The following is a 22,894-nucleotide window of genomic DNA, read 5'->3' as shown; positions in this document are numbered from 1 at the left end:
CACAACCACGCACGACAAAGTCTCGCTGCTCAATGACGAGTGGCGGCGTCAAAGATTTAGCTAAGAGCTGTCGAATTCGAAATTGCTCAATCATCTGTATAGAACAGTAAACTGGGCGCTCCGTTAATTGAAGAGCGACAGCAAAAGCAGCAGTCGAGAATGCACAGCTGATTGATTTTGTGCATCGGGAGAGGAGGAAGCAATGAACATACATATAATAGAATGAAGCATTAATTTATCAACTAGAGACCCCAAACACCATGTCGCTCTCTTCTGGAATATTAGAATGAAAATTGGAATTCTAAGATAAAAACTTAACATTTTTATTTCGCGCACATGCAGTCCGTAAAGCTGTCGAAATGCTGATCATAAAGATTAGGGTTCAGCAACTGATAAACGATGTTTGAGCACTTAGTACGAGACGTTGATACATATCTTTCGCTTTCAGGTTGTATTACTTCAACAATATTTATCCAATGATAGTAAGAGAACAGTAACTGTGTAAAGGTTTGCTTTTGGAATTGAAAAAGTAAGAGTAGCTAGATTTTGATTTGTAATTATGCTTTAATAAGTTAATAAATAAATATATTTTGTTGGGAGGGAAACAAATATATGTGCCTTTTTATTTTTGTAATAAAATTAACGCTGCGTATTACGATAAATTCTTTAACTAAATTGCTACATATTTTTAATACACTTTAATTTAGTTTTGGTGGTGTTCTTGTTGTGGTTGTTTATATTAAGTTGCAGTTTGTGTAATTGGTGTGAAATTATGCTTGCCTATAATATAGTAGTAGTTCAGATAGTAGATTTATATAAGCATTTATAAAAAGTACTCTATGTGTAATATATAATGTTTACACGTAATGTATGTTTGCTAATGTAAATTACACAATTATCGTTTAACGCTTGCTGTTGTGTTTTGTGTTTTTGTTGATATTTTACGTGAATTTTAAATTAACATTATTTATTACGATTTTGTTTTAAGTAAAGCACACCAAGTTTTTGTTGCAGTCTCTCTTTTAAAAATTAAATCAAATAAAAACGAAACCTAAAACGTGTTTAATAAACTGCCCTGTCTTTATTACGCAGGAACAGGAGCAACCAATTGTGTTCAAGATATTTCATCATCCTTCTCTGGCCACATGGTACCCTCGTTTTCAGTATCACTAAGAATTTCAATTACATCGTCATCGATAACCGCGTCCACACCTCCGATGGTAATGTGTGGAGTATCTGTTTTAAAATCCTTGTAAAACTCAGTGGGCGAGAGCAGCATAGGATGCTCCTCGGAGGCGAGATTCATTTCCGGCACCACTCCTGAATCATCGGTGCCCACTTGGGCGTTAGTGGCGCTGGTGGATGATGGTGTTGCTGACACATCCATCGGTGGTAGCGAGGCTACAGGATTAAATGGCTTCTCCAGATCTTCCAGACCTTGTGGTGGCTTAAGCTTGGCCAGTTCTTCGCGGAGATGGCGATAGTGACGGCGCAACACCATCGAATTGAAGGATATGGTGCGACTTGAGCGCTCGGTATACTGCGGCTTTCCTAACTCGTCTATCCATCCTTCAATTTGTGTGCAAATTTCTTCCCGTTTCAACCAGAAATGCTTTTGTATAATCTGCGGCAGATATTAAAAAGAATATATAGTTTAAATAATAGCGGAAAGCTGGACAAACGACAAACGAATGCCAATGAAAACTGTTATGGTGATAAGATATGATAACAATAACAGATTATCCTGGACACTTACATCTTTAAAGCAGGGACTGGGATTGCGAATTTGCTCCAGCATGGCCCACCGCACACAAGCCTGATAAATGTTGCTGTTATATTCGCGGGATGAGTTCGTGCCGCTGGGTGTGCCTCGGCTGCGCTCAAAGCCCGGCTCATTAAAGTACGGCTCTGGGACAAGAATGAGAGACTGTATCGATACAAGCACCTGCAGGAAACTGGAGGTCTGTGCGTTCCATTTCTCCTCGGGGCGACCATGCCAAGTATTCAATACCGACAGACAGACTTTGCCATCATTATACAAATTAGGATTGAAGCGCACAGAATGACGACCGGTGGTCTCCAAATTAATCAACATGGGCAAATTAGGATAGTCAGGCGGGAAGTATACATCAAATTCAAAGCAACCATTGGCATAAGGTGTATCCGCCGGGCCAGTTATGAGCACCTACAACAAAAAGCACAGTAAACTATATGAGTTTAAGGCCAAAAAAACCAACAACTGCTCACTTACCTTCATGATATCCAACCTGTCCGTATCACAGCGTACAAATACAGAGCTACTGAAAGACAATGGCAGACTGGTGGAGAGTGTGACGGCCTCTTGGGCCAATCGCTTAACGCGCGACGGGTGGTAGCGATCACCTGAAAGACGTACCATTTTCTCGAAATGATGAGACACTACGAAACGGAAGCCATTGTTCTCTGCCTCCACAACCATGTCATATGTATCAAACTGAAGTTTTTTCATAGCCTCCAGATAACGTTGTTCAATCGATTTGCTCAACGGCTTACGGTCCAATTGATTCTGGCCATCTTCGTCCATCTCCAACATATTAATCAGTGCATCCGCTTCGGTGGTCTTTTCCACCAGCACTGTGGTCTCGTGTATATCGGGTATGAGTAATGCCAGACCCTCGTCATCGCCATCATCTATATTGAAAGTCTGTTGTTGGGTCTGACCCTTGATGTTTGACTTCTTGTTAACCCTGGAAAGTATTAAAAAAGGAAATAAATAAAATGTAGTGGTTAGAACAAGCCCTAGCACGTACTTGAGTCGCCTGGCATAGGTGTCCACACACATCTTCATGTTTTTAAGTAGCTCGACAATCGGTGGAGCGTTCTCGCTTGAGCTTTGCAATGGCTGCAGAAGCGACACCATCTGCTTGGACAGAGATAATGCACGAAGCAGCTTTAATATGGCACGGTATAGCGGAATGTGTCGGGTTATATCTAGTACGGAATCGTTACGCAAATAGGAGCTGAGCGCAGGTACTAGGCAAGATTGCTGTAGCAGCGACTGGAATAGCGGTGGTAAATCGTGCGTAACATCGCGCACTTCGTGATAGGCCAAGATGTCCTCGCCATGCAACTCGCTGGGGATACAATCACCAGGATTGATGTAGCTGGATAAAACCTGCAACAGTACAGTGACGTGTTCCTCTTCACTTTTTTGACGAAGCAGCGCCTGCTCTACATTCCAGGACTGAGTGGTGGAGCCGGTTCCAAAACCAGTGCCCTTAGCCCAATACATATGACTCTTGTCGTCCGATGGTGTGGGTCCTGTGGGGGGCTCCTCTGTCGATTTAGAAGCACCGCCGTTGCCACCTCCATTGCTGCCGGACGCTGGTGTTTCGGGTTGTATCACACCGATTTTGTTATTGTGCGACTGATGCGAGAATATTCCCAAGCAATTTAGTACTAAATGCATGGCCCCCACTTCAATAACCACGCGACGCAACAAAACACCGTCGTCGGTTGTCAACGGCACGCTGTCTAACAGTTGGCGGAATACCTCGAAGGGCAGAGTTGGCAATGACGGTGCCAGCGGCAAGCTGTATATGTCATCTGTAAGAACGAAGTATTTAGGTAAAGTTAACTTGAATATTTTCCTGCCACTTACTGCCCTCTCCATCGCCCGTGACTCCGAGCACTAGACGTAGCAGACACTGCGCCCGTAGCTTGTCACGAAGCAGAACATCCGAATAGGCGGGCAGACGCAGAAACAGTCCAAAAGCGGCTAGAGAATGTGGCGGCACCGAGCTAACAGTGGCCTGTTGCTTAATTGTGGGCTCGCACACAGGATCTTCCAGGTCTTCGTAGATTTCATCGTTGGGCTCCAACTTCACCCAGTCGGACAAAAGCGGGCTCTTCTCCTTATCTGGAACCACGGTCTGTGTCTTTCGCCCACTGCTGTCTGGATATACTGTCGGCAAATAGTGAGCAAGCAGCGACAGACCTCCGCTGTTTGAAAAGCGTTGCAACGGCGATGGCAATGGCTCTGTACAGGAAGCCTTAGTCTTCTTAACATCAGAAGTGGCCTCTCCGCCAGTGCAACGTTGGACTGGCACTAAATCCAGTGTTATGCAAGGTGTAGAAAGCGACTGCCCAGCATCTTGCAATGTGGACAAAACTTGTGAAATGGTTGCATCTCCTGCCAATACAATATCCGGATGATCGGGAATGACTAGTTGAGAGCCCGTGATAATATTGGAAGTTTGCTGCAAAAACTCCTCCACATTAAAAAGTCCTGCAAATGGACGATAAATTGGATTTAAACTTAGTTGACAATCATTACTTTACAGAGTTAAAGAGTCAATCTTACTGGCTATATGTTCACCCAATGTTTGGGTGCCCTTATCCTTATTAACAGCTGCTTGATTTTTAACATCTTTAATGCGTTTGTCCTTTGCCGCCACGGCAGCACCAACAGTCAAGAATTCCATGCTACTGGCATCCATGCTGTGCAGATCATTAATGGAATTCGCGGTGGACTTTTCCTGCTTTGAATCATGTGCCTTGTGGGCAGCTACGGCAGCAGCAGCTGCATTCACCAGGCTACTGCTAGTGTTAGTTTGATCTGTTGATTGTGGAGATAATAAGTTACAGTGGACTATAATAGGATAGGGAAAAACATCGTTCAACTAAGTATTAACATTTCATGAATCATTTTTCTATTGAATAAAAATTTAAGTTCATTTTTTATTAAACTCAAATAGCCAACAGACTCAAGAAGCTAAATCCGGCGAATACCTTGATTTGGGACCGATATGCGGCTTTGTTTTTTTGCGAAATAGTCACGAAGAATGCGAACAAATGCAGTGGTGCAGTGTTTTTGACTTTTACGAACCATAAAACTACACTAAAAGTTGTGTTGTCAAATACAACATACATATACACTGGTCGGCACAATTATTTTGACGAGAAGAAAATCATACATTTTTGTCAATAACTGGTTATTGGTTTAAGATATCAAAGGAAACTTTTTTTCTCAATTCCATATTGGTATTACAAACTTAAAAATAATTCAAAGGATATATTTTTATAAGAACTTTTAAAATTATAAATCAAGGTAATTTTCATGGGTTGGCATAAGTATTTTGACAATGGATATAAACAAAAAAAACAAAGCTTAATACTAAACAAAACATAAGAAATTGATGGTAGATTAATAAAATGTATACCCGCCTTTGGCTTCGATAACTTTTTGAAGACGTCTTGTAACTGAGTCCACTAAATTTTGAAGGACCTCTAATGGTATCTCTTTCCAAAGAGAAGTGACTTCGGAAATAGTTTCTTCTTCGGTTTTATGCAAAGACGCATTTCTTTTACGTTTTACAAGAGACCACACATTCTCAATAACGTTTAAGTCCGGACTTTGTGGTGGCCAATCCAGAGTAGTAACACCAACATCGGTTAAAAATGCTCTTATCATTTTGCTTTTGTGGCATGGGGCGTTATCCTGTTGCAGGATAAATGATTCTCCAATCAGCCTGTCACCGGAAGGGAATGCGTTTTCGTTAAGGGTACTCAAATATTGTTGCTGGTTAATTGAGCCGATGATGGGAACGAAATCACCTAACCCATTGTACGCAATGCATCCCCAGAACATGACTGAGCCTCCGCCATGGCTCACTTTTTGACATACGGGGATATTTTTTTGTCTTTGAAACTGTGGGAGCCTTACAAAAATCTTTGTTTTTGATGAATTATATTCAAAGGAGCTTTCATCTGTCCATAGAACGCTTCTCCAAAACTCTTTTGGCTTATGCAGATGCTCCTTTGCAAAAGCCAATCTTTTGAGCTTGTTCACCTTTGATATGTAAGGTATGTCCTTCGCTTTGTATGTCTTAAAATCTTCTTCTTTTAGGCGTCGCCGAACAGTACGCTCACTGATTGGAGTCTTGGTCGACTTATTCCATTGATCTGCAGCAGCTTGCGGATTTAAATGAATATTTTTTTTAAATTCCCGCAATAGGACTCGATCTTCAATGGGTGTTGTTTTGCGGTTAGCACCTGAACTAGGCAAGTTTTTGACGTCATTGTGGGTCTTATATTTGTTAATTTGATAGTGGACTGTTTGCCGCGACAAATTATATTCATTTGCAATGTCTTTTGGTTTTACGCCGGCATTAAACTTCGCCACTATTGAGGCTCTAACAACATAATTTAATTCTGCTGTTTTTCCCATTGTATTTATAACTTTTCAATCAAATTTGAATGAATTTAATGTTGAAAGGTCAACAAAAATGGTTACAGCAAAGTTATTTTAGTATCACTTGACAAAACGTGCGCGAAAACGGCGACAAAGATTTGGTCAAAATACTTATGCCGTGCCTGAATCCGCAGTCAACTCACATTGTCATTTGTAGAAAGAAGGTGTGAAGAGTAATAGACAAAATATTTTGCCTACATATTGTTGTTGCTATGAACTCTATATCCCGTATGAAAATTGTACCGTTATTCCTTGAAACTAAAAACAACCAGCACCGATAGTCGTGAGTACAGTTCGTCAAAATAATTGTGCCGACCAGTGTACATAGTCTATGCTTCCTTTTGCCTGTTACATTTTTCGCTTTGCACAAACCTTACATTACTTTTCTACGTTTTAAGTGGAGGGTATAAAAATCAATCGCTTAACTCTACTTATATTATAGGTAGTTAGTTAAATAGTAAATTTTTCAAAACTTACCAGACACGCAATTTTGCAAGATCTCCTGGCACGTGGTGCTGGTGGTGACGTTGAAAAGTACGTGGTGAGCACTGCAACGCTTTGCCGGATGATGGTTTGAGGCAGCCAAAGGAAGACTGTTGTTATTGACGCTACTAGCTCCCGCAGATCCGGTCGAGTTTCCATGCGCTGATGTGGAGGATGTAGCATTCATGAAGATAGACAAGGTGTCCCGTCTGTGTAGTGGCTGCTTACTGCGCACCGAAACCATGATGTGCTCGTTCTCGAGCAGCAATTGCAACACAAGCTGACGCGTGAAGCCCGAAATAGTGGGTCGAACGTGTTGCAGATGCAAATTCCCGGACCCCTGATTAGGCCGCAGTGGCTTGCATATAATGACACCAATCAAAAGAGAAGTGAGCGCCTCCTGGTTCGTCGGATGGCAAGCGCTGACACGGGTGAAAAAATTAATGGTGGCACGCTCCAGCCGAATAAATGTCTGCTGCATAGGTAGCGTTTTTGAGAAATCCGAAGAGTGTGTGTTGCAGAGCAACTGCAGCAGTGGTTTCCAGAATATAGAGCCCTGCATGGTGCCTAGCCAATCACGCATCGGTCCCTCCGCACAGCAATCAGAGAAGAAGTCCAGCACTTTCGGCACATTGGTACTGGTTAAAAGAGGCATATTGCTCCCACCGGCACTCGCTGCTCTGTCGGCCTTGTCACAGTCGGTTAGGCAATCTGTAGTTCGGCCTGATGGTGCCGGAGATACTGACGCTGCAGCACTATTTTGACTGTTGCTCGCTCCGCCGCCGGACACCGTTTCTGCAAGTGGTAGCAAAAAGTTGCAGTATTCGTAAACAGCATGTGCCAGCAACTTGGGCAGGCCAGAGTCGAGCATTTGATAGACAGTTGACGGCGATTGACAAGCCAAGGCAAGCGTCTTGAGAAAACTTGGATATTCGAGTAACTGTTGAAGATTTGCGGCACCCTCACGCTTAAACCATGCACTGCCGTTCTGAACCTTATTATCGTCGGTCAGACCCCGAGCCTTCAATTGTAAATTGACACCAAGCCTGCTCAGTAGCTCATTGAACAATTCCGGGCATATGTAGCACAGGGAACACATAAACGAATCAAAGCTCGCCTTTAGCGGTTCATCATGTTCCAGTGTGTTTATCCAATTAAAGCAGCACTCGAATACTCCTGGACAAATAAGCTCCGGCAGCTCAGGCATTAGTTGCTGTTCTTGCACATGCCATAATATCGAGGCAATAACCTTAACGAAACCACTCTGGGGATTATTGCAACGTGATTGCTCACTATAATTGTCGTGCAACCTCGTGACCCAGGTGAGCAGGACATGAATTTTTTCTTCTATATCTCCCGGGGTGTTGGTAACTAGCTCATGGATTAAATCACAGATTGCATCGCTTGATAGTTTGAATACTGCAAGCATAATTGTCGAAATTATTGAAAATTACCATTTAGGGAAATGGCTGGCAACTTACCCTGTGGAGTCGTTTGCCATAATAATGTGCGCAAAAGCTGCAGACATAGCTCCTGATTGTAGGATCCCATCTTAAACAAAATGGTCTCCAAATGCTGCTGGGCTAAGCTTGGTATCATGGGCATTATGTTCAGCAGCGAGCAACAAGCCTCCAAAAAGCCAGGATAAGCGGCCGGATATGAGGCTATCAAATCGGATAGCTTCTGGTCCGCCTGCAGTGCAGCAACATTGAAACAACGCGACAGAATACGTACCCAGCCTATGCTCGTCTTGGCAAACGCATCATCCTCTGGCAAAATATCAGCATCCATCGCCGCCAATGCAGCTACGGGCAATGTGGAGCCGCAATTCACGCCTGTGCCGGAATAACCTCCTTGTGAGCGCAACGCATGCGATCTATTGCCGAAAATAGTTTGGCCTAAGACTGCAATTTGAACAAGTCCCACGTTTCCGCAATCCTTAGGTCTGTAATGACAAAACGTTCAAAATGTATAAAATTAAGTTGTTGTTATAAGGGGATAGCACTTACTTATACAGACGCAGCACAATGCTGGTTACTACTTCTGCCTTTGCCAGCTTCAGACGTATGCAGGTTAAGCCGGTAGTGGCCATGGGCGGGCCAACAGGAATAGATCCCAGTCCATAGTCTCGCGACAGCTCCAACGCCACGGCCGAAGGGCAGGAGGCAAGACTAGAAGTATGTGGCATCAGCTGCACTTCTTTTAGCAGAATGGCCGTGGGCAGGGTAATGGTCAAGTCAACGTGCATTTCATTCGGATAAAACATATAGCTCCAAGCCGGCGAACGTGGCCGGCGATGCGTGGCACTGGGATTTGAGATCAACACCTCGGCATTTTGTGCCGCATCGTTCTCTGAAGCAATGTGCGAGAAGGGCGCAAAGTTAATAAGCCCATCATATTGGGCGCTTGTTCGTGGCGGTTGCGGTTGAGATGTGGTTGGAGCAGTGGTCGTCGTGGTTCCTGTCTTCTTGCAGGCGGTGCTGGTGGTCACTTGGTTATTCAGTTTAAGTCGCGTATTGAGCGTCATGTGCTGCATAATCAGCGATATCTGATGAAAACAAAACAACGCTGATTCAGTTTTTCAGAGCTCCTTCGACTAACTAAACCGAATGCTTACCAAGCCTGGCTGCATATTGATAATCGTCTTATTCAGGCGCACCAAATTGTAGCATATAATTTGTATGCCACCAAGCTGCGTGAATATTTGAACCGCAGCCGTCACTTCAAGCACCTTCGATATGTACCAGAGAAATGGCTCCGATAGCTGCAGACGGGGCAATGACGCGTTACGTTGCACAGTGGCTATAGATATTGTTCAAAGGTAAGTCATGGCATTGCTTCAAGCATTGGAAAATTGAAAAGCTTACTTTCTTCTAAATATTGACAAATGGGCGCAACAACCAAACGCGGATTTGAGGCCTTCTCACTAAGAGTTATCATTAGACTGAAAACAGCATCTGCAAAGGTCACCGGTTCATCCCACACCAGTTGTGATTTCATGGAAAAGAAGCAGTTCGAGGTCATCATGGTGAAAGCGTTGGTAGAGCATTGTGACAATGAGCCAAACAGGCGCTTCATTGTGGGAAATTGTCGCAACACTGCAAACAAATAAAGTTTATTGATTAGGAAAAAAACTTTACAAAACAGACAATAAATAAGTCTTACCCCAGTCAGCTATGCACGGCACCTTGCTGCGGTGCCCTTCGGTATTTAGCTGTTCCGCCTTAGTTTCATCCGTTTGACTTTGGTTGGACAATTCCTCTTCTTCTGGTATGGTTACTTCCTAAAAAATTAATGTGATATGTTGGAAATAAGAATAGAGTTCTATCTTTAAAGTCTTTAAAAAGTATACACTTACACTTGGCTGCCGTGGCATCTCTGTGAGCACCAAGTGCGATGATAACTTCAGGAGGTTTATAATCAGTGAATTGTCTGATATAATAATAGAACTCTGCTTGTTAGGATTCTCTGAGCCCAACACATTAGCGAAGAGATTGCTAAAGTTGTTACCCGCATTAGTGTTATCATTAGTCCGTTGGCACTGAAGTTTCTCTCCATTGGAAATATTATTGTATACCAAGAATGCTATGCGACAAAGAATAAGCATGGAAGGTAGATAATTTTTGAATATTTAGTTTTAACGTTCAAGCTGGCCACTTACAAACACTCTCAATAATTTTTAGCGCAATATTGAGATCCCCTTTGTCGTTGGGCATTAGAAGTAAGTCGCGCACCAGCTGATTTTGTCCATCGATAGGCCCCTGTTGATTGCTGATAGCACCGCCAGGTTGCACAAGTTGCAGCACCACATGCAACAAAATGTCCTTAAGACGACGTTTGGAAGCAATAAGACCGCCACTACTCTCACTCTTGCTATGCAGCAAGAGTAAAAGCTCGTGCAAGTGCTTGCAAATGGTGGGACCGGCCTGCGATAAATTTATAGGTGGCTATGACTAAAATGTGATGATCAGATTGGACCACAATACTTACGCAGCGATTTGTAATAAATGAGGTCATGCCATAGCCAGAGAAAAAACGCATAAGCATCTTCTCAAAGTTCTCATCGTTCACAATAACCTCATGGATTCGAATGCAGTCGGTGACATCGTCGCCAATGGGGAGCGAATTGCAAGCCAGAAATAGGCACTCAAAGCCCAAGCACCAGGTGCGCAGCTTGATGTCATTGTGCCAGGCCAGAGCAAGAAGTAATCCCTGAACAGCGTTCGCACCAAATGGAATCTTAGGTACATCCGTTTGGGTAATTCCCGACGTGTAGGGCTTCTCGGAAAGCTCGCAGTTTAGCGTTAGCCACATGTGAAGCACCTGCTCCATATGAACCCACGTATCTTCGTAGTGCAGATCGGCTAGGATGGTGTCGAAGACATTCTTGAACATCAAATAAGTATTGCCGCTATTATATTCTGGGCCAGACCACAGTTGCGTTAGAAACTCCGGCCATGGTGCGGCATCCGTAGGCGTGGTGATAAACTCATTTGTGATCACCTGCGGCAACGAAGAGTACAAGTCCAGAGATGTGCGGTTGGTTAAGCGGCGCAACTGTGTTTCCACATGCAGATCCAGACCCACTTCAAGGCGTGAATCCATAGCAATAGAAATAGACTTGCAGAAGAAATTGAAGGTGCTCTTGCACAATGCGTTGCTCTCCTTTTTGGTGATGGGTTTGGTGCGCTCTATCATGTCGATATCGTTTAGCATTTCATCAAACTCCGTGTCGTCGCACTCAATTAGCGAGGGTAGATAATTGTATTTTACAGCTGCAAGTACGAAGCATTGGGGATTTAAAAATGAAGCCAAATCAAAAGCAGAGGCACGTTAAAGTTTGGAGAAAAAGGGGTTAAGGTTTAAGGCAATCAAAATTGATGCCATTTAGAATACGATCAAGGAAAAGGCAATACTCTTAGCCCCCCACGCATCTATATGGCGTCAATTTTAAACAAATATTAGCGGTTTTTCATTGGAGTTCTCTGTTTACCCTCCTGATGAAATTCAGTTGCTGTCGGCATATAAAACACAGCCTGTGCGATGGAGGAGGCTAAAAAGATGAGAAATGTTTGTGGTTGGTTTTATAACACGCTACGATCAAGTACCAAGGCAACTCACAGAAAAGGTCGAAAATAAACGAGAACGTGCGCAAAAATTTCCTCAATATGCACAATTTATGGTTTTTGAAAATTTGAGTTCAACACTTACATGAGAAATCTGTAAAAATGTCACGCGTCTCTTGCACAGCCGTCTCCATGGAACGTGTGCTATCATTGGTGGGTGTCGCATCGTTGTCCCTGTATTGTTTGTCCGCGTCCAACAGATCCTGTAATTTCAGTCATAATCATGAGTTTGCCATATTTTATAAAGTTTTTATATTATAAAATAATAAGTAGACACAATTGACTATTATTCAGGATAACAGCTATTAAACTACTTCTGGTACTTATCTTATAGAACTGAAAGGAGAATGGGAACATACCTGTAAAAGGCAAGTGATCGCATGAACTGCCCAAGGCTGTTGCTGATCATTCCATACGGCTAGGCGTACAAGCTGCTCGAGTTGCGCTGTTGTTACGATTTTAGACAGTTGCACCGACGGTCGACAAGCAGCCACCAGACGCGCAATTACCTTGCAGGTAAGCAAAAATTGATCCATATTGCAATCAAAGTCCATTTCAAGCAGCAGCGTAAAGAGTCCGCGTATGACAACCTTAATGTTTTCCATACGCAACGCTTTCAGTCCTTTGTCAAAATTGCTATCCCCATCACCGGCTACGTCAAAGTCCTGCTGCTTGGGAGATATTGTGGATACCGATTTGCCTTGGGTTGAACTAGAAGTATTGGTGGAGCTGCTGCTGGTGCTCGCATTGCTACCGAAACTACTGCCGGAAACGACGGTTATTTTATTGGCAGTGTTGTTGCCGGCAGCTGTATTAATGCTGGATGTTCCCTTGCTGATTCCGCAGCTCTTGGATTTTCCCGATAGCTCCATAAATATGCCAGGATGCTGTGTAAGGACATAAAGTGAATTTTTGTCAGCTGCTTTTGTAGACCTTTCTTACCTCGTTCTGTATCATGTAGATCTTCTTGCCCCAATCGGTGTAGGGTTGTATTGAGTATTTATTCTGTTGTATTATACGCTTCTTAAAACATCGCAATTGCTTGCTGGAGTTGCTGTGCCGTGTCTTAGTAAAGTCGCTTTCGCAGCTCATGAAGTCCCAGCGAGTGGCTGCTGCAGATGTGAAGAGATAATAGAGTGAGATATGGTTTAATTTAATAATTTGAAAATCGCAGCATTTGATTTAATGTTAACCGCTTACATTTATCCTTGCGATCATTGTTGTGATCGTCCAAGCAAACTGACAAGAATAACAATAGCCATGTTATTAACTGCAAGTCCGATGAGTTGCCCATAGTGGTGTTGAATTCGGCTGCCCTGGCCGAAGTGGTTGGCTCCTCCGGCATGATGTTGTAATGAGGGGAAATTGGTGCAAGCAGTCTCGCCAGTGTCTTTAGCACAGCATCGATAACAATCGAGCGACATGTGCCCATGGCAATGCTGCGTCGTCCGAGATAGGTAAGCAGGAAGAAGATTCTGCAGAACCAGAACAATTTTAAGTCACACAACATTTTTCTTGTATGTGGCATGCCGACTCTTACCGATCCTGTGGAAATGCCTTGCAGTTTTGTGCAGAGAACAGACTGCAAAATGTGTCGGCTAAGAACTCGCCCCACCAAGACTGGAAGCAGCACATGCGCACAAGTAGTGAACACGTGGCCAATTGAAGCTGTGCATCGCCATAGACTACGAGCGAATCGAACAACATTTTGGCTGTAGCAACATTAAAGCGTTGATGTCCAGGTAGAATATTCTTGATGCCATACTCAATGGAGAAATGGAGCAGCACCTCCACCAAACTGAGACTGAGAACGCGCAGTTTGTCACGTGAGGCATGGCGCAGGCTTTCGTCGGTGGCAAGGAGCGACTTTGGCGGCACGATGCTGCGCAAGGAGGGAGACACTGCACGCTCCAAGCGTGACACAACATTACGTATTACATTAATCTGGTATTGTAAGAGCATGCATTCTTCATAGAGTGTCACCACTTTGTTGTTGTTTTCGATGCCGCTCAATTCTTCATCGCGTTGCTTGTTGATAAACGCCTGCAAGTGCGCGACATTGGACAGTTCGCTGTTGCGCATTGGCGCCATCAATTCCATAAGCTTGCAGCTGGCCAGACTATAGCGACAGTGCACATCCTCGTAGAGGGAATTAAGCGACTTGATATGTGCGTGTAGCGTCTGCAGTGGTTGCTTGGTGTAGCGCGCTAAATTATCGCCATATCCATCGTGCTCCAAAATGACGGGATGCCCGAAAAAGGTGCCCAAGGGCACTTTACATTTGGTCGAGGACATGCCAATGCGGCCGATGATCGTCATCTTAAGATAGCGGCAAATCGGTGGCGGTTGCATATCGCTAAGTACCAAAGTCTTTGTCTGTATGTCCGCCACTTGAACCAAACGCATGCTGTCGGTGTCTTCATCAAAGCACCAGATATCAATAGTAAGAGAAGTGAGCTCGTCGCAGGCGGGTATGATCAAATCAGTTAGCATTGTGGGCTGGCCAAAGTCCAGCACTACGAAGCGGCGAGCTCCGGAATGCATACGATCGATAACGGCCATTTGCTTGGGGGGAGGAGTTATTATTTTATGCCAAGCAATTGGCTGGCTGGGATTGGCATTAAGACTTTGTATTATTTTCTCACTTTCAGCATCATCATCTTCCACAGTCTCGGGAATGTTATCACTGACAGTCGTTGACGATGTCGCTGACTGGACAGGATACTGCTCCCCTGCCCCTGCATCATTTCCTACTCCAGCGGGTTGAGGGACTTTTTGGCTGTCCTGCTGTAGATATATATTCTTTAATTGGGGTGGCAATTCATTCTCATTGAACATTTTGGTCGGCAATAGCCCACAGTGCGGCTCCGCCCAATTATCTACATCGGTCAGATCTATATAATCGATATCTTCCTTCATGCCGAACTTCTTCTGTATGTAGGTATTCCAAAGAGTTAGCTGAGGCAAAAATTTGGATATTTTAAGATTATCAAATTTTGCTTTCTCATTTTTCACCTCCTCTTTAAGTGCGTGCTCCAGCTCTGTAAGCGACGTGCCCGCTAAAAACGTAAAGCAGCGGCGTCACGTTAACGTTAAGCATTGGAAATACATTCTTTACTACCACAATACTTACAGGTTTTATCCTTAAATCCATTTACCATGCCGAAGGTATCGAAGGCAGTTTTTCCATCCTTGTCCTTCATTTCCTCCACCAGACACTGCACATCGTTAACCAGATCATTAAGCTGCAAAGTGTAAGCTGTAATTCCTTAAATAAAATATAAGCTGCACCTTTCATACCAGCTCTTCATCCTTCTCTTTTGCCACCACTAGCTTAGGCATCATCATTACATCTTCCATAACGACGCTGGATGCTCCAGTACCACTAGCTGTATCTATGTTATCGACGCGTGTAGCCTCTGAGGTCTGGACACAGGTGAAGTGTAGTTGCACGACCTCCAACAATCCCCGCATCTGATTACTGATACTCTTACCACGTATTAAATGTGGAAATGTGCGGAAATCAACACCATCTGTGAGTTTTAAAAAAGAACACATTAAATCATAACAGGCTCTTATATTGCATATGCCATAAATACCCACCTATTGAACTTAAACGCTTAATGTCCAGAGTAGTCACAGGCAAAATGCTCGCACTGCTGCGTATCACGCTGCTCACGCCCATTGGTGAAGCACTGGAGCCGTTCCGGTTGGTGTTGGGGAAATCAAAATCAAATATTTCCGGCTCAAATGGAAAGCCATAGAGACCAAAACGTGTGCTAAGTAGCGCGCAATATGGATCCCAGCGCTTGTCAATCTCGTTAGCGATGTCTTTTAACAAATTTATGGCCATTTCGGAGATGCTGTTGTGTGACTCGGCTGTGGAGGTGGCACAGGTCAGCATGGTATACCAACGCACAACGCTGCCGCAGTCAGCTTGAGATATTTCATTAAAGGTATTAGATATGGCCGTCTTTATAGTATTGTCCAGCGTTGAATGCTTCTGCAGCTCAATCGGCAAATTGGCAGCGCCTCTGAAGGAACAATTATCAATTCATTTGGTAGAGATGAGATTAACAAAAGTTGAGGTAGATATACAAAAAAAAAAACATCTAAGACCTAAAATATCCTGCTGCTGAATGAATACTGTCGCGGTAAATTAACCCAATATTCAAGAGATTAATTTATGCACTATTAGGTAACCGATAATGATTAATGTAAATAAATTAAGTAAAACGTGGAGCGCTTTCTTTATTTTCATAGTCGAGATGAAATAACTAATTTTAATTACGAGCGAAGTTCGGGATTAGACTCTACAAATAATTTGCTGTTTCGAATCAGCATTATTCATTTAACAGCTTTTCAAATATCGATATAAATTGCAAATTTTAATTACTGGCACTTACTCTGTCAGTGTGACAATGAGTTTGACACATTTATGCGCTGTGGTGCGTTCACTGTAAATGATGCAGTTACGCAACATCGACTCGATATGCTTCTCGGCCAAGCAAATGCACTCGAATTGCTGAGCAAGCAAATCATTAATGTTGGCAGCCGTCTGTTTATTGATTTGTTCCTTGATCCGTTCCGATTTCGGCGAACGAAAACGATTTAAACGTATGAAGCAGATCCAGTTGAGCACATCGAGCGCCAGATTTCTGCTGAGTGGTGAGGAATCGGCACTGCTGGCTAATCGAAAGAGTTGTTCGAGCAAACCATTGCTATCTAGCATAGCAATGCGTTGGATGCGAGCATTGCTGACCCGACTCTGCGTCTTTACACCACGCACACTAATGGAGATCTCATGCAGCCAATCACAGCCTATAAAATGATAAACGAATTAATGGTATGTCCCAAACTATCAGCAATCAGTGATCTGCGATAGGTGCATTAATAGTTAGCGATGGTAGCGCCTACAATAAACAAGCCAAACAACACATGTAAGTACCTCGAGCCACTGTTCCCGGCAATTTGAAATCAGGAGCCTGCCACGGCTGTGACACCGAGAATGGCAACAACACCGATTGGTACACATGGTGTTGATGCAAATTGTGTTGGTACAAACATGGCTGCTGCATATGAGGATGTTGCGAAAATGATTGGTGAATGGATGATTGTTGCACATTTTGTTGTTGCGCACTTGATTGATGTTGCTGCCACCCACATGGCGGTAAATGTGACATAGGTATGGTAATGAGAGCTGACTTAAATTTCTGCGATGGCTGCTTTAGTATTTGTTTCTTAATCTGCTCTAATACATTTATATGTGTGGCACAACTCTTATTAATTGATTTCTGAACTGAGATCTTTGTAATTTGCAATTGCTGAGCACAATACTGGGCGTTTTCATTTATATAATCTTCTACTTGATGGGACCCCTTATGATGCGGCACAGGTAATGCAACTGAAATGGTGGGGTTAGGAAAACAATAAAAAAAAAACCAAACCAAAAACAAATAACAAACTAACAGTAAGATATTCGTTAAGCCACAACTAAATAATACCCTTGCAAGCATTGTTGGGTTCCAGAAGCATATATAGATACGTATTATACAAAATAAATTAAGAAACAATCTATAAAAAAAGAATATTTTAAGAAATGATGCATAATAACCTCATCGATTATGTTTAAACACGAGGTTATGAAACAAATTACCAAATATTTGCAAAAGTATGTGTGTGTTAAAGACCCAACAACACCTATATCCGCAAATTGTCTGTGCAGTTTGTTATGCTCAGAAAGGCAAAGTGGTTGGTTTATTAATTTGTAAGCAGCTTATCCGCTCTATGTGCAGATTTAATCTCATCATTGAATTGTACATATACTATATTGAGCTTCACGCTGGGGATACATCTTAAAAGCCATTCTTCTATATTTTTATTGTTTTTTATGGCAATTTATATTAATGAATGAGTAAAGCCACCGCTGTGCATAGCTAAAGAATGAATAATCGGACACGAATAAGAAATAGACAAATGTGTTCGGCACTTGAAAAGGTCATTTGATTTTGATAGCGTTTCAAATCTTGTGAAAAATGTACAATACCTCTCTTGCAAGGGTATTTGATAAAGCAGGTTACAAAGGCAAATGTCATAAATTATGGCTACAGTTACTGCTACATACCACGAGTTTTGTTTTGTCCATCCTTCGATGGATCGGCGACAGTTTTGATGTGTAGGAGAAAATTACGCGATCGCGTTTTAAACAATTTTGGCGACGTGAGTGTAGCCGTTCCACCCTGATCACATAGATCGATACAGGAGGACAACTCAATAGGTCCGGACAGCACCTCAGCATTGTGCGCCTGTAGATATTCCTCGCTGAGCACTGGATTCTCGTTTGCAACTAAAAAGGCAGACAACTTCGGATTAGATATTCCTAGCAGTTGGTCAAATTTTAGCTTACCGTAGGTGAGATCAATGTTGTCGTCAACGACATTGGGTTTGTAATTGTTGTGTGCACCCTTCATGCGGTAACCAAAGCCATTTGTGTTCTGTTTGAGCAACGTTACCTGAATGGCAGCCGGATTGGAGCATTGCTGATAGACCGTGAACTTTAAATCGACGTGACCTAGCGACACAGGCTGTGCCAAATTTATCTCGATAATATGTTCATCCCAGGTGGTTCTGCATTGATAAAATTTCATTAAAAATTACAAGTGATAACTCATCTCTACTTGTACTTACGCGTCATTGTGTAAACGCCAGGTGTGTGTAAACTCGCGGTCATCACCGCCATGTCGCAAGTTTTGTGATTGCTTGCGTTGTTTCTGCACTTGTCCCAGATCATTCCAGCAACTGGGCACTTCGGCCGAGTAGACAGTGAGCTTTTCGTCGAATTGTATAAGAGCGTAGAAGATTCGTAAATCTTCAAGCGTCAGCTCAGAAGTCTTATTGGCCAACAAATTGCTATTATTAGCCAATATCGACATTGTCGAAGGCGACGTTTGCACCTGGGAACTAGAACTCGCCGCTATACTCCCGCTGTCTGTGGCTGGAGTATTGCTCACATCTATTGTTATCACATCATTCATGTTGGTGGTGATTTCGCCCTTCGCTGGGTTTACCGGTTCGGCACCTGCGCCATCTCTAGCGGCATCCGTCACTGTCACGTCAATACTTGCATTAGCCTGAATCAGCGCTGTGCTGCAATCATCCTCAATTTCAAGCATCTCATCACCAGAATCATTGTCGCCTTCGCTTAGTGAGAAGAAGAGCATGACGCCCTGGCGAGAGCAACAGCACAAACGTTCCAGATTGCGGCAATAAACTACAGCCTCGAAGTGTTCGCCCTCCTCTTCAATAATATGTGTGGGCTGAAAGTCGGCTAACGAATATATCTCTACGCTGCCATCGCTGCACACCACACAAATGGCACCCGTCTCCTTTTGCTCTGCATGATTAAACGGCGGCAGTATGCACAGTTGTTTAGGGCTCTTTGCACGACTGAAAGTCACCGCCAGCGTATAGTCATTGGATATTTGTGTATCGTCATAATCAAAAAGAAGAAGCTGTGCTGCCACATTGCACTCGGCATTGTTGTCATCTGCAACACAAATAATGAATTCATATAATAGTGAGTCAGTCATAAGAGTATTAATATGTTGAAGTGCAATGTGTAGATTTTTGTACTTGGTATAAGAATTACCGTGCTAAGGTCTTAGGTACAAAAACCAGTTTGACTTTACTTTTAGTTTTTTGAAATCACTTACTTGTCTCCATGTGCTCATCAACGTCCACCTCGTCCTCCTTCTCAACGGTGGCCATAATAATTTTGCTCGCTTCTGTTTCTGGCGCCTTGGTACGTTGTAGTTTTACAAGCAATTGATTGCATTTGGGGCTGGTTGGTATAATCTCGGCAATCTCTACAATCTCCTGTACGTCAGGAAGAGGTCCGTTTGCACTCTCAGCGGCACCACCGTCGGTGCTCGATAAAGAATTCATGCGTTTGACGCTCGTCCAACTTTCGACCACGCAATCGATTTCTTCGCACGGTGGCCTTATCGCCTTATCACTACCATTGCAATTATTATTGTTATTGCTGGAACTACCACCAAGCGAGGGACTGTCGTTATTGTTGTTGTTATTATTATTCTGTTGTACCACGGACGCTTCCTCTATAAGCTTCTCCATATCATTGTCCATTCCCAGAAGATTATTGCCGACATTGACTGTATTGGAGGTTAACATAATGCTCCCAGTTGGATCATCAAGCGATGGCTCCAACATGTGAGACAGCGTAGACAAGTCGAAATCATAGAGAGCTGAAGTATTGTCAGGACCATGGGCCGTTGCATGACTCTTGTAGGAGGTCATCAATGCAGATACAAAGCCATTGCTATCAAATCCATCGGCGAATTTTTCATATGGTGTAAAGGATTTGTTGTCATCGTCTTTGGAGTCATGACTTGAAATAATCACATTGGCCTCAGTTATATCTAAGAAGACAAATGAAAATATTAGAAGATAACTTAATAAGATAAATTTCTATGTTGACTTACTGGGACCCAAGTGGGACGATGTTTTCTTGAATTGGTGACTACTGCAGATGCTGCCGCTATCATTGCTCATACTCACAGACGAATCACTATACCGATCCACTTCTATTATATTGAGCACCACCATACGTAGGGCCAATTCTCCGCTACTCTGACGCACGCTAATGCCAAGAACAATCTTTGAGCCTACGACGCCGGCACGCAGTGTCGAAGTTGAGGTTATATGCTGGGAATTGACGCCACCAAATTTATCACTGCTTCGCATGCCACCCGAATGCGCTGCTCCTCCAGCACCATAATTAGCCGAATAGACATAGTTGACTCGAGTTCGCGCCCGAGCATTCGGTAATACACAAATGGCTGTGACACGCGCCCACTCGAAACTCTCCTCGAATACATCCTTCAACAATGTGGGCACATGAACTGTATGCATCAGCTTTAGATGACGCTCAATGCTCCAAACGCTCAATTCACCAGTTTCTGTGCAGCTGGTGCAGAGTACATTTGCATAATCACTATTGGAAATTATGTCGAAACCCAAGCCGGGAGATGTCTGTGCCGGGTTGGTCGCATACGTGATAGAAAGTGGGACATTTTGTGTATATTCGCCCCTGACGAAGGGACACAGTGGGGAATGACGTTCATGCTCACTCCAGGGCTCATCTGTTTTCTCCCAACACACCAAACACACATTACAGGTGAAACACATGGCGCGGTCTTCACCCGTTGCTGAGGGCTGATGATAAAAGCCAGCTTGGGCCATTTGATCGGGCAAGGCCCATTTATAGTCCATGTGTGGCCATTTCTCAAAAGTCTGGCGACGTATCGCCTCCGAGTGCATGAGTACGCGCTGGAAATTGTTGAAATTCAATGCAAAGTCAGGCACGCGTGAGCCTTGTAGCATGTCCGTGAGGCGCTCGTTAATGGCAGAAGCTATGGCTAGAACGGGAATGTGGCGCTCCAGACGTTTAAGCAATATGACGACATTGTTGGCTACCAGCTTTAAACTGGAATAGGGAACCTCCAAACAAATTGTGTTCCACTAACAAAATAAAAATATTTAAAAAATGCGCACATTTGTCGTAAATAAAAGACCTACGCGTTGTGCCTTGAACCCTTTCTTTGAATTTAGCTGTGCTTGATTAATTTTCTGTGTCAGCTCGTTGCTAATGTCCGCAGGACACTCTAGACCTTCGCTTTCAAGGTCGTGTATGCAGTTCTGAAAAATAATCGCGTCCAATAGTACAAGCTCGAGCTTTATGTATTCATCATTTTGACCAATAGGTGCCTGGAGTATTGTGTCTAGCAGCAAAACTCCATTATAATCACCGCGTAGTCCTAGATTGTGACCATCCCAGAACAAGATTTTATCTTGCAGTGGCATGTAGCGTCCATTAATAAAAGTACCAGCTAAAAGAGAGTATAAAACAGAAATTGAACGAACATGTCACTTTTCAAAGGAGCTTCCATTGAGTTGGCATACACACACACACACCATTTGTATTACAATTTCAACACCGGATGCAATAGAACAGATGCGGATGCAGTTGAATGCAATTTTCAATGAGTAATTCAGCTTAAATTATAAATGAGTCTAAAACTATGTCAAGACACTTGGTGAGAAGACACACAGAAGAGTAAAGTGTCAATGAATAGGCACTAGTTACTGCGTAATTGATAAATTAAAAGTTTTAGCGGCAAAACTGAAACAACAAATACGCACGCATTATCAGAAAACCCTGCAAAAAAAAAAATGCGACACTGGTTTGAGGGTCAGAGAGGGGGTGCAGGCACTAGTCAACAGCCTTGCCACAAATGAGAATTGCAAAACAAAAGATACATAGGCAAAAAGAGAAGGATCTTGAAAAATGTAGTGATTTTTTGTGAAAATTTTCCCCGAAAACGCAAATTTAATTTACACGCACACACACAGCTAAAAAATTCTACGCAATTTGTGCGATTCTGTGAATGTGTACATATGTGTAGCAATGGGAATTTTTTCGCTCGACTTACCATTTGTACTTAATTGATAAGTCTGCAGAATAACGCCCGAATTAACATCCAGAACTTTTACTAAATTATTAACGCCGAACGCCAACAATACGTTTAAATGTGGATGATAAAGGATGTTTCGCATCTCAAATGGAGGAAATCCACCAGGCACATCATTGTCATCGCCCACATCCAAATAGCCGTCTTGCTTAAGAGTACGCTGCTCCGTAGCCATTTTGTAACTACATGCGCGCGACGTATATGTTGTAATGTGTCTCCCTTTTTGTTTTTTTTTACTTGTTTGTGTCCTGTTGCTGGTTTCAAAAACTCACAAAATCAATTAAAAAATATGAACACAATTTATTTTCGGGGACTCGTTATTGCTCTGCCACCAGTTTTTCTTCTGACAGATGACAGATGCGCCATTCACAATGCCGCGAGACCAATTGTCAAAACTGCATATGGGTATTTGTTGTTATTCACAATCGAGTGCAGTGGTGCAACTTTTTATTAATAATTTTTTGAGTTTTTTTATGTATTTTTTTTTTGTTTTTTGATTGTGA

General features: G+C 43.0%; 1 protein-coding gene across 4 annotated transcripts; it reads right to left on the bottom strand.

Moving 5' to 3' along the window:
- Positions 1-588: 588 nt before the first annotated feature.
- LOC115620925 (baculoviral IAP repeat-containing protein 6) lies at positions 589-22,805 on the bottom strand. Of its 4 annotated transcripts, XM_030514428.1 has the most exons (34): positions 22,353-22,805; positions 21,439-21,749; positions 20,343-21,381; positions 19,554-20,279; positions 18,529-19,387; positions 18,248-18,468; positions 17,966-18,187; positions 16,790-17,245; positions 16,248-16,662; positions 15,445-15,875; positions 15,142-15,374; positions 14,975-15,086; positions 14,857-14,900; positions 13,382-14,799; positions 13,042-13,316; positions 12,784-12,953; positions 12,201-12,728; positions 11,927-12,044; positions 11,709-11,768; positions 10,706-11,490; positions 10,377-10,641; positions 10,074-10,300; positions 9,881-9,998; positions 9,583-9,813; positions 9,333-9,517; positions 8,725-9,263; positions 8,197-8,660; positions 6,710-8,134; positions 4,343-4,597; positions 3,641-4,267; positions 2,790-3,585; positions 2,252-2,726; positions 1,757-2,185; positions 589-1,624 (listed from the first exon to the last, which is right to left on the bottom strand). In XM_030514428.1, exons 1-34 carry the CDS (start codon positions 22,564-22,566, stop codon positions 1,115-1,117), a joined length of 15,183 nt encoding a protein of 5,060 aa, XP_030370288.1. In that variant the 5' UTR covers positions 22,567-22,805; the 3' UTR covers positions 589-1,114. The 4 variants fall into 4 exon arrangements, with proteins under 4 accessions (XP_030370288.1, XP_030370289.1, XP_030370290.1 ...); XM_030514429.1 differs by lacking the exon at positions 11,709-11,768 and having other exon boundaries at positions 13,382-14,900; XM_030514430.1 differs by lacking the exon at positions 16,790-17,245 and having other exon boundaries at positions 13,382-14,900.
- Between the last annotated feature and the right edge of the window lie 89 nt (positions 22,806-22,894).

Source organism: Scaptodrosophila lebanonensis, unplaced genomic scaffold (genome assembly GCF_003285725.1).
Source record: "Scaptodrosophila lebanonensis strain 11010-0011.00,11010-0021.00 unplaced genomic scaffold, SlebRS2 tig00000024-arrow-pilon, whole genome shotgun sequence".
Classification (NCBI taxonomy): domain Eukaryota; kingdom Metazoa; phylum Arthropoda; class Insecta; order Diptera; family Drosophilidae; genus Scaptodrosophila; species Scaptodrosophila lebanonensis.
This window is presented reverse-complemented; position numbering and strand designations above follow the sequence as displayed.